The sequence below is a fragment of the Mustelus asterias genome, chromosome 6 (genome assembly GCF_964213995.1).
Source record: "Mustelus asterias chromosome 6, sMusAst1.hap1.1, whole genome shotgun sequence".
Classification (NCBI taxonomy): domain Eukaryota; kingdom Metazoa; phylum Chordata; class Chondrichthyes; order Carcharhiniformes; family Triakidae; genus Mustelus; species Mustelus asterias.
The window spans coordinates 6217403-6229644 of NC_135806.1; the positions used below are offsets into that span (position 1 = coordinate 6217403).

General features: G+C 47.1%; 1 protein-coding gene across 3 annotated transcripts in view; it reads left to right on the top strand.

Annotated features, from left to right (window-relative positions):
* Positions 1-12242, top strand: part of LOC144494717 (TBC1 domain family member 15) — a 66062-nt gene that overhangs the window by 13100 nt on the left and 40720 nt on the right. For 2 of the 3 annotated variants that reach the window (XM_078213934.1, XM_078213935.1), the window contains exon 2: positions 9919-10104. The exons of the other annotated variant lie outside the window; for it this stretch is intronic. In XM_078213934.1, coding sequence (XP_078070060.1) covers positions 9919-10104 — 186 coding nt within the window. The remainder of the gene's footprint in view (positions 1-9918; positions 10105-12242) is intronic. 3 annotated transcript variants of the gene reach the window in all.

A 12242-nucleotide genomic window follows, 5' to 3' on the forward strand; every position in this document is an offset into this window, starting at 1 on the left:
CCTCCGTGCCCTCATCCCTCCCTGCCTCCTCCGTGCCCTCATCCCTCCCTGCCTCCTCTGCCCCCTCCATGCCCTCCACACCCTCATCCCTCCCTGCCCCCTCCGTGCCCTCCGCACCCTCATCCCTCCCTGCCTCCTCCGTGCCCTCATCCCTCCCTGCCTCCTCCGTGCCCTCCGCACCCTCATCCCTCCCCACCTCCTCCGCACCCTCATCCCTCCTTGTCTCCTCCCCACCTCCTCCGTGCCCTCATCCCTCCCTGCCTCCTCCGCACCCTCATCCCTCCCTGCCTCCTCCGTGCCCTCATCCCTCCCTGCCCCCTCCGTGCCCTCCACACCCTCATCCCTCCCCACCTCCTCCGCACCCTCATCCCTCCTTGTCTCCTCCCCACCTCCTCCGTGCCCTCATCCCTTCCTGCCTCCTCTGTGCTCTCCGAGATCTCTGCACTGTTCCAATTCTGGTCTCGGGTCCATACCTTGATGTTAATCACTACACAATTGGCAACTGTCTTCAGCTGCACTCCCTCAGTACTGCACTCGGAGTGCCTGCCTCTAAAGTGGGAATTGAACCAGCGACTTTCTAACTCAAGATGAAAGTGCCACCTGTGAGTCTCAACTCATTGCTAAATGGTCCAGAATTCTCGATCACTAAATTATATTATTTTAAACGTGTAAGTAATACAATTGAGCCTGCTTTCCACTTCAGTGCAGTGGGCAAACCTTCACCTGCTTTTGACAATACTCGGTAACCAGCTTTTGAAAGGCTTTTACGTGCGTGATTGAAGGCTTACAAAGCACTCTGATTCTGAGTAAATCTTGACTGACCTAGCAACTTGGCCATCAGTATGCAGCTTGCCGTACTCCATTAGTTGAATTTTAGTCAGATGCTGTGTTTTCAAGATGCTTTGTGCGGTTCTAGTACTCGAGAGGGATGTCGTTTGTGAGTGTGAGCATGTGGCACGATGAGAGACCCAGAGAGTTGGAATGCTTTCTTTCAGACACCAGTGAGACAACCTTTACTGCTGGCAAGTCCTCTCGCGTTCTTCACTTGAACTAAAATAGTTTTATAAATGTGGAGCTGGTGTCATCTAAATGGAGGAGTAACAGCCTGTACGGGTGCATTCATAGAATGGTACCATGCGGGAGAAGGCAATTCAGACCATCGTATCGGTGCTAGCTCTTTGAAAAGTCTATCCAATTGGCCCCAGTCCCTTCACACAAAATGCTGGAAAATCTCAGCAGGACTGACAGCATCTGTGGAGAGAGAATAGAGCCAATGTTTCGAGTCTGGATGACCCTTCATCAGAGCCTTATCTCTCCCTGCTTCCTCTGTGCCCTCATCCCTCCCTGCTCTGACAAAGGGTCATCCAGACTCGAAACGTTGGTTCTATTCTCTCCCCACAGATGCTGTCAGACCTGCTGAGATTTTCCAGCATTTTTCTGTTTCAGATTCCAGCATCGGCAATGATTTGCGTTTAGCCCTACTCCCTTGTTCTTTATAGTCCTACAAAGTTTTCCACTTCAATTATTTATTGAGTTTCCTTTTGAAAATTACTGTTTCAGTCTGCTTCCACTGTCCTTATAGGCAGCATATTCCAGATCCTCACAACTCTGTTTTAAAAAATATCTCATTTGCCTCCTGATTCTTTTGCCAATTCCCTGAAATCTGTCGCTGCTGGTTACCAACCTTTCTGTTGCAGAAAGCAGTTTCTCCAAGTTCCTTCATCTGCCTTGTAGATGATGCCTTAGGCTATTGAATGCTATCTTGTTTCTTAAAGCTGTGAAGGCCCACAGCCCTGTACCCCCGGTCTAACAATGTCAGCCATGGCTCAGCGGGTAGTGCACTCACCTTGGGAGTCAGAGAGTTGTATGTTCAACTCCCACTCCTGGGCTAGAGCACAGAAAATTCAAACTAACACTCCCAGTACAGTACTGAGGGAGCACACTGCTGTCAGGTGCCATCATTCGGGTGGGAGGTCGCCCCTCTGGGATGGGTGTAAAAACTCCCCGGGCATCATGTCAAAAGATGAGCAGGGGAGAGTTCTCCCCTGAGATCCTCAACTAGCTATACCATAGTGGGCCATCTGGTCATGATCACATTACTGTTGTGGGATCTTGCTGTGCACAAATTGGCTTTTGCGTTTCCTAATTTCCGACCATGATTGCATGTTGTAAATTGGTTTGGAAAAATGCCATGGGATGTATCAAGGTTGTGAACGGCGTGATTGAAATATAGATATTGTCGCCAAGGTACCCCTGCCTTGTGACACCTATGAAACCTCAGCATCAACTTTTATTGAATTCAAAATTAAAAGCAATTTTCCACCTCTTGCGTGGGAGATGAATTCACAGGCTTGAGACAGCAGTTTGTTAATGTGTGTGGCCTTGGCTCGCCTACCATTTGATGTGTGAACAATCACTACAGGCCAGGCAAAAGCAGCACCAACAACGGTCAAAAAACACTCATTCTAATGTCTGCCTTGTTCCGATTTCTTCAACTTTTAATATGGGAGAGAGGAAAAACTGCTTGATTCTGCATTTATATAATTTGGCCTGAGGCCAAATGTCAGAAATGAACATTTTAAGAATACAGTAACTACCAGTTGTGAAAGGACGCACTGTAATTCTAATCCTTGTACACCAGGTCCATTCCATGCAGAACCGTCTATTCATCAGGACAGTGTACAGAATTGTATTGTGATTATTATTCCTCGTCCTCCAGCTGTGGGAAAATGTTATAATAAACAGCAATGGCTTAACACTCGTGAGTCTCCGATAGACATGTGACAACATGAGGCTGTATGTTCCAGCATATAAAAACATTTCTGTGTGACTGGATGTATTTATCAAATTCTAACTGGGCTGCATTCATACATACACGTCTTCAAATATATTCAAGGGGAAACTCGTATTTAAAGGGGAGCAGGAGAAGCAGAGAGTGAGAATGGAGTGGGCGCCACAGTGGCTAGCATTACTGCCTCACAGTGCCAGGGACCCGGGTTCAATTCCCGGCCTGGGTCTCTGTCTGTGTGGAGTTTGCACATTCTCCCTGTGTCTGCGTGGTTTTCCCCCGGGTGCTCTGGTTTCCCCCCTCAGTCAAGATGTGCGGGTTAGGTGGATTGGCCATGCTAAATTGACCCTTAGAGTCAGAGGGATTAGCTAGGGTAAATGTATGGGGTTATGGAGATAGGACCTGGGTGGGACAGTAGTTGGTGCAGACTCGATGGGCCGAATGGCCTCCTTCTGCACTGTTGGGATTCTATGATTCTAGAACGTTATGTTGATGGGAAGAGTGGGAGCAGGTTCTGGCGTTAATGTTACATTAATTGCATTGTTAAGGATAAATGGTGGAGGGTATTGATTGATTGATTCAAATATCTTGGGTACCAATAAAGAGGGTCTGCTTGGACCCGATGGCACTTTTGGCATGTAGGCAGCTCAAGCGTGCGGTGGACTCCCTGTCTGAACTGACCTCCATTGGCCTTGTGTCCTGACACCTCCCTCGGGAGCCACAACCCCACAATTTAAGCGTCTCGTGGACATTCCCTCCATGCCTTTCCATTGAGTGCAGAGGGGATCCCTGTACAGCCTGCTGCTGCACACCCTCCACTTTCTTGCCTTTTTTCCATCATCAGGACACGCCTTGGCGTTCTGTCCCACCGTCTGGCGGTGGGGGATAATCCGGGTGGTGGACTGTCTATGTGGGAGTCCTCCCTTTCTCCATCAAAGACCTGGCGTGGAGTGTGTTGCCCACAGCAGGGCATTGCAATCGTAGAGTTAGGTGATCCACTGACTCCCAGGGCTGCATGATTTGCTGCGACCCAGGGAAGTCTGTATTCCACATTGATGTGGATTGCCCAAGGGGGCAGCCCCTTTTTTGTTACCTGAAGGAGCTGCTCCTTGAATTCTGATTGCACTTCAGCCCCACATCGCTGATTTTGTGCTGATTTCAAACTGGACGGTGAAGTATGAAACTAGATGCAAATCCTTTATATGGTAGTTGGTTTATCCACAGAATGCAGCAGGGGAGAGGGGTGGGGAGGGAGGATGACCTCCCCGTAAGCTTGCTACTGAGTCTGGCCAAGGTATTCATTAACATGTCCAGGCAGCGGATGGTCGAGGGGGAGGGGGGGGGGAATCATCTGACCGCAGGTCTGCCCCTCTACCGTGGCTACATTCGCGGTCAGTTTAATCTTAGTCACAGTGCCCCCACCAGGGGCTGTCACCCGTGTCATTTCTGTTTAATTTATTGATTATTGTTTAGCAAGGGTCTGACTACAGCTGGTGAGGGAGCATGCGGTGTCCACCGGTACACCTGAGCCCCTCCATGCCCAGGAGCGCCGCGGGGCCTGGGATACATCACCGATACTTTGGTTCAGTTAGTTCAACTTCCTTTTACATTCTTGTTTTAGTTGCACTGCCCCATCAGGGACTGTCATCCCTGTCCATTAGTTAATTTGGCTTGACCATTTATTTTCTATAAAGAGAGATTGCTGGGACACTTGGTTAGTAGATAAGAAGCAGGCATACATAATCAGGCATTCTGTAGATAGACCAACTACCGCAAAAAGGATTGGCATCTAGTTTCATACTTCATCATCCAGCTTGAAATCTGTTTACCATCGTGTGGAGCATAAACACCAGTATAGAATCCTGCAGTGCAGAAGGAGGCCATTCGGCACAACACCGACCACAATCCCACCCAGACCCCTATCCCCACAGCCCCGTGCATTTACCCTAGCTAATCCCCCTTTCAGTAAGGGGAAATTTAGCACGGCCGATCCACCTAACCTGCACATCTTTGGACTCGGTTGGTTCGGCTTATAGACAAGCTGGGCTGAATGGCCTGTTTCTGTGTTGTAAATTCCATCTGACTTCTTTTGCTGAAGCTTGTTAGCTGCATCCTGAAAGCAAGTTGTTTGTCTTGATCTGGGCAGCAATGAGTTAAAGCAGTACAGGAATTACTATCCAGGGATCGGCGTACTGCTTTCAGGATTAAGAAGTCTGCCTCTTTGTGGGCTGGTGGAGAAGGAGATCATCAGGAAGTCACTCCACCTTTGAAATCCTGCTTGCCTGTGAAGTTTTTAAATGTTGATGTCACTGGTTAGTGTTGAGATAGTTACTCGACATGCAAGTTGCATCTTGTAGTGCCAACTTCAAACATATTAACCCGAGAACTATAATTATTTTGAACCTTTTATGCTCATCTTTAATCTGGGTAAATTGAAAACCGTGGCTGCAGGTAATGTAAGTGTAGCTGGCTCGCATTCTAAAATGTTTGGCTCTTAAGTGCTTAGTTTCCGCTTGCGGTGGTGAGGTATGACTCCTGAGGCAGGAACATAATTGTGTTCTGATCTTCAAAGACTCTATTAAAAGCTTTGGCAATGTTTTTGACGAGTTTATTCATATATGAGTTAAGTAGAATCATAGATTTTTTGATTTTTTTTCCTACTATGTTCATTTTGCATGTTTGTAATTATAAATATTGTAAATAAATTGGATTGATAGTGTTAGCCTGAAAAGTACGATCCTAAGCTGGTGTTCCTCTCAGGGAATGAATGCATAACGACCAACCAAGGCATGCTCTAACACTAATGTCTTGGATATAATTAATAATGAATTCTCCAGGGACACTTTGCCATCAATATCTTACCGAAAAGATGTCAGTCTTGTTAGGTAGATGGGTCTGTCAATAGAAAGTGAATTTTGATGCAAGCTTCAACAAAGTGCAAGAGTTCATGGAAAGATGGGGATGGAATGATTAATGATGGAATCATTAGAAGATGAGGCAGCCTAAGGATCTTTGTGATGCCATCAGCCATAGAATCATAGAATCCTGCAGTGGAGAAGGAGGCCATTCAGTCCATCGAGCCGTCACTGAACAATCCCATCCAGGCCCTAAGCCCGTAATCCCATGCATTTACCCTGCTCGTCCCCCTGACACTAATGGACAATTTAGCATGGCCAATCCATCTAACTCGCACATTTTTAGACTGTGGGAGGAAACCGGTGCAGCTGTAAAAGTTGGTGAGAGTCGGAGCTGACATGCCAAGTTTCCTTAATCTTCTGAGAAAGTAGAGGCATTGGTGGGCTTTCTTAACTATAGTGTCGGCATGGGGGGACCAGGACAGGTTATTGGTGACCTGGACACCTAAAAACTTGAAGTGCAGAGGTCTCTGGAGTGGGACATGAACCCACAGGTTTCTGACTCAGGAGTGAGAGTGCTACCCACTGGGCACCAGCCTCCCATCCATTGACTCTGTCTACACTTCCCGCTGCCTCGGCAAAGCAGCCAGCATAATCAACGCCCCCACGTACCCCGGACATTCTCTTTTCCACCTTCTTCCGTCAGGAAAAAGATACAAAAGTCTGAGGTCATGTACCAACCGACTCGAGAACAGCTTCTTCCCTGCTGCTGTCAGACTTTTGAGCACCCGGAGGAATCCCATGCAGACATGGGGAGAATGTGCAGACTGCACTTGACTGGCTGTAAGTTGCCTTAGGATTTTCAGATGTTGTGACAGGCGCTATATAAACGCATCCTTTTTTATACAGTGCAGGATAGTATTTTAAACACGAGGTTTGAGTGAAAGATCTCCAATACTTGGGAAATGAATCCATTTAAACCCAGCATTTTAAGCAGCTGCAGTTTAGCTGCAGAGGCAAACCTGAAAGCAGCAACAGAGCATTGCCACGAATGATGGTCAAGTTACCAGCTCACTCAGCGGCGGGGAGTGTCAGTATGTTGCAGACCTGCTGCATTCTGTCCATTAATTTTAAACAGATATACACTTGCCCGTGGTGCTCCTGTGGATTTTTCAATATGAGCCGCATTCAGGCAAAGCTTTCCATCGGTAGTGTTAACTCAGGAGACCAGCCGCATTGAGCAGTGCTGAATATTACAAGTCCTGAAGGTCACCACTTTGATCACTCTCCATCGTGGCTGATAGAGAGAAAGAACTTTCATTTCTGTAGCACCTTCCCCAACCTCAGGATGCTGCAGAGCACTTTACAATCAAGGAGGTGGTTTGTGAAGTGCAGTCACAGTTGGAAAGGCAGCAGCCAATTTGGATACTGGTGAGGGGATGTGCACTTTCAGATTTACAGCACAGAAACAGGCCATTCGACCCAACTGGTCTGTGCTGGTGTTTATGTTACATGCGAACCTCCTCCCACTCCTCTCGCATAAGAACTAGGAGCAGGAGTAGACCACCTGGCCTTTCGATACTCCGCCATCCAATAAGATCATGGCTGATCTTTTCGTGGACTCAACTGCACTTACCCACCCGCTCCCCATAACCCTTAATTCCTTTACTGTTCAAAAATTCATCAATCCTTGCCTTCATCTCATCCTGTCAACATATCCTGTCATCTTAGTGTTTATCCAGCTCCCCATTAAATCTATTACCTCAATCACTCTCACCACTCTCTGGGTAAAGAAGTTTCTTCCGAATTCCCCATTGGATTTATTTGTGACCTTATATTGATGCCCTTTTGTTTTACTCTTTCTCACCAAGTGAAAACATTCTCTCAAATTGATTATTGTCAAAAGCATCCATGGTTTTAAAGACGTCAGCTTTCTCTTTTCAAGAGAAAAAAATCACCCAGCCTGGCAATACTTTACTGAAATGTAAAACCTCGCTGTTCTGATAAAATGTTCTCTCAGGCTTATAACAAATAACATTTCAACTCTGAGTTTCCAAAGAGGAAATCTTGGCTGCTGCAACCTTGTTATTTAAATGATACAGCACAAAACCTTGGACTGTAGTTTAAAAACTATTGTAAAATCCTTCACTTGTTCACTAGAGGGAAAACAGGAGACTAACATATTACCTGCATTACAGCAGTGACTGTACGGGCGGCACAGTGGTTAGCACTGCTGCCTCACTGCGCCAGGGACCCGGGTTCGATTCCAGCCTCTGGTCACTGTCCATGTGGAGTTTGCACATCCTCCCCGTGTCTGCGTGGGTTTCCTCCGGGTGCTCCGGTTTCCCCTCTCAGTCCAAAGATGTGCGGGTTAGGTGGATTGGCCATGCTAAATTGACCCTTAGTGTCGGGTGAATTAGCAGGGTGAATATGTGCGGTTATGGGAATGGTACCTGCATGGGATTGTGGTCAGTGCGGACTCGCTGGGCCAAATGGCCTCCTTCTGCACTGAAGGCATTCTATGGAAGAGTACTATGGCCGTTGTAACGTGCTTTGGGGACCCCTGCGATTGTGAAAGGCGCTATACAAATGCAACGGCTTTCTGCTTGGGAAGAGAGCTGTAAAGAATTGCTCACGTGACAAGCAGAGACAGTGATACTGCACGAACCCTCTCACACTGGCAGTACCTGTGCAGTAGCAGCCTGCACAGAGTGGTAGGTTTTGCAAACACAGCATGTATAGGCAAAGACACAATTGCAAGACTTGCATTACAACCATTATCTTGCAATTGTGTCTTTGTCTATGTATGGTGTGTTTGTGAAACCTACCACTTTACTCACCTGATGAAGGAGCAGCGCTCCAAAAGCTCATGATTCCAAATAAACCTGTTGGGCTTTAACCTGGTGTTGTGAGACTTCTTACTGTGCCCACCCCAGTCCAATGCCGGCATCTCCACATCATGGCTTCATAGGTGTATTCACTGTGGCTCAATTGGTGATACTTTGCTCCAGAGTTGGAGGTTTGTGGGTTCAAAGCCCCATATCGGGGATGACACTGTCAGTACCAGTACTGAGGTAGTGCTGCACTGTCACAGGTACTGTCCTTGAGATGAGATGCTAAATCGAATCTAATCAAGGTAATAAGGAAATATATTTTACAGATCAAGAAGCTAACAGTTGAAATTTAAAAAAACAAATAAAAACTAATGCAATAAAATAAGGATGGAGGGGCCTGCATGATGTGGGAGCTGGTGGACCCCATTTTAGTTTCTGGTGAGTGCATCTGTAGTTAGTGGTGGTTGCTCGAGGAACTACGACTCTGAGTTAATGAGCTAGAGTCTGAGCTCCGGACGCAGCGACACATCAGGGAGGGGGAGAGGTACCTGGGCACTGTTTCAGGAGGCATCACACTCCTTAGATTAACTACCTTGAATTCGGCCCGTGGTCAGGAGCAGGAGGGTGTGACTGAATGGCAGGGAGCCATTCAAGTGGGGGGAGAGAAGGTAAATGTAGTCATAATGGGGGATAGTATAGTTCAGGGCATAGACGCTGTTCTCGGTGACCAGGATCGAGAGTCCCATCAGTCATGTTGTCTATCTGGTGCCAGGGTTCAGGGTATCTCATCTGGACTGCAGAGGAACTTGGAGTGGGAGGGTAAAGATCCAGTTGCCGTGGTCCACGTAGGTGCCAACCACATAGAACAAGGAAAGAGGTTCTGCTGAGGGAATACGAGCAGCTTGGAGCAAAATTAAAAAGCAGAACCAAAAAGGTAATAACCTCTGGATTACTGTCTGAGCCACGAGCGAATTGGCACAGGGTCAATAGGGTTAAGGAGATAAATGTGTGTCTCAAAAGTTGGTGTGGGAGGAATGGGTTTGAATTGATGAGACATTGGTAGGGGAAGGAGGGAGTTATTCCGATGGGACGATCTTTATCTGAATCATGCTACGGCCACAGTTTACTGCGCATATTATAACAGTGATTACACTTGTTATCTATAAAGGAACAGCCCGAGGTTGTGAAAGGCACTAATTAATTGCAAGCAGTTTCTTCAAAAACTAAGTCAACTCAAATCCTGCAGTGTTGGAATAAACTGCAGCTTGTCCTGTCCAGATCAATTCTAGGGCCTCCATCATAATTTGGAGAAATCCCCCAACTCTTGTTTAATGTGGATGGAGACGCTAATTGCAAGCAAGATTTTAAGACTGTCGCTGCCTCCTCGATCCCAAGGGAATTGGGAAGCGACTACAACTCATGGTTTTGTTCTTGTGTTCAGGTGGAGTGGATCCCACCATTCGGAAGGATGTGTGGAAGTTTCTGTTCGGGATGTATCCCTGTACCTCCACCACTCGAGAGCGTAAGACCCTGGCGTTGGAGCTCTACGTTCGCTACAAGATGATGAAGTGTCGGTGGCAGGCCTTGATGCCAAGTAGCAGGAGGATGAGGGTGGACGAGACTGACAGTAAGTGCCGCCTTGGCCGTGTGCCTGTGGTAATTAGAGCATTGTGTAGCTGCTTGTTTGAGTGTTGCGCTGGAAATAACTAAACATGAGAAAGAGCAACAGGAGCTGGACCCTCGAACCTGCTGTGCCATTCACTAAGGTCATGGCTGAGTTTCTGCCCCATCTCCATTGTTCCACCTGATCCCCATATCCCTAGATTCCCTTAGTAAGAAGTCTCACAACACCAGGTTAAAGTCCAACAGGTTTATTTGGAGTCACGAGCTTTCGGAGAGCTGCTCCTTCATCAGGTGAATCAAAGCTCATGATGCCAAATAAACCTGTTGGACTTCAACCTGGTGTTGTGAGACTTCTTACTGTGCCCACCCCAGTCTAACGCCGGCAAATCCACATCATAGATTCCCTTAGACATCTACTAATTTCAGTCTTAAATATACTCAATGATCATGCATCTGAGTAGGAAAAATTCCAAGGATTCCCAGTGAAAAAAAATCCTCTTCATCTCAGTCTTAAATGCCCTTATCCTGAGACCGTAGCCCAGAAAATTGAGCAAGGTTCATTGGGCTGGACTGGATTTTGGTGGATTGGGCCATCTCACAATGTGCCCCATGAGTTCGCCTTCAGATTTTCTCTCTCTCTCTCTCTCTTTTTCTCCCTCCCCCACCTCCACCACAGTCTCCAGCTGGAAAAACCTCTGTGTGTCACAACTTGCTGCAAGTGTGAGCTGGCAGTGGGGCATCTGCAGCAGCGAGGCTGGTTTAAAGTTTATTTATTAGTGTCGCAAGTAGGCTTACATTAACACCGCAATGAAGTTACTGTGAACATCCCCTAGTCGCCGCACTCCGGCGCCTGTTCGGGTACACTGATGGGCAATTTAGCATGACCAATCCATCTAACCAGCACGCTTTTCGGATTGTGGGAGGAAACTGGAGCACCCGGAGAAAACCCACGCAGACATGGGGAGAACGTGCAGACTCCGCATAGACAGTCACCCAAGCCGAGAATTGAACCCAGCTCCCTGGCGCTGTGAGGTAGCAGTGCTAACCACTGTGCCTTCGTGCTGCCCCAAGGTTTAAGTTTATTTATTAGTGTCACAAGTTGGCTTACATTAACACTGCAATGGCAGAGGGGAATCTGATCTGAAACACATCCAATGTTCCGGGGATCGACACAGAACACCTGGTCATTTCACAGGAACATTTAGCAGCAATGACTGTGATCTGATGACATTGGGACGGGTCTCTGCAAGGTCAGAAATCAGGCTCGGGCTTAATTTTGATCAGTCTGTACTGAAACAGTGTAAGTATATAAATCAGCATTTAGAAATGTACGAGTTGGGTTATTTCCCAAACTCTGCCTGATCCCCAGCCAGATTTCATTAGCAATTGAAATCGCTGATTAGCACAAAATTCAATGAGTATCACAGGCAGCGGACACCGTATCCGAGGAGGTCAGGACAGGACGTGCACCAGCTTTGGGGACTTTATAGATTTTGGGTCCTCGGCCCAGCATGTACATATAATGCAAGTATGAAAAATAAAAGAGTTTTATTGAAATTGCTACCCATGATGCTAGCTGCGAAATGTAGCCAGCTTTCGAGTCCTTCCAGATTTTGGGATGTTGGACAAGAGGCCTGGTACTTAAAACAAGTAGTCTCACGACACCAGGTTAAAGTCCAACAGGTTTACTTGCTAGCACGAGCTTTCGGAGCGCTGCTCCTTCATCTCGCTCACCTGATGAAGGAGCGACACTCCGAAAGCTTGTGCTACCAAATAAACCTGTTGGACTCTAACCTGGTGTTGTGAGACTTCTTACTGTGTTTACCCCAGTCCAATGCCGGCATTTCCACATCATCTTTAAAACAAAATAGCAGTCAGGAGAAACGGGAATGTGCCTGGCTGATACGAAACTTATCTTGTTACTTAATTGAGGTTTAAAAATCACAGAATCCTGCAGCCATTCAGCGTATTTTGCCTCTTTCAAAAACGTAGTGATTTACAAACATAGAATCCCTATAATGCAGAAGGAGGCCATTCGGTCCATCTAGTCTGCACCGACTCGCCGACAGTAACTTTACCCAGGCCTGTCCTATCCCTGTAACCCCACACATTTTATCCCGCTAATCCCCCTAACCTACACAT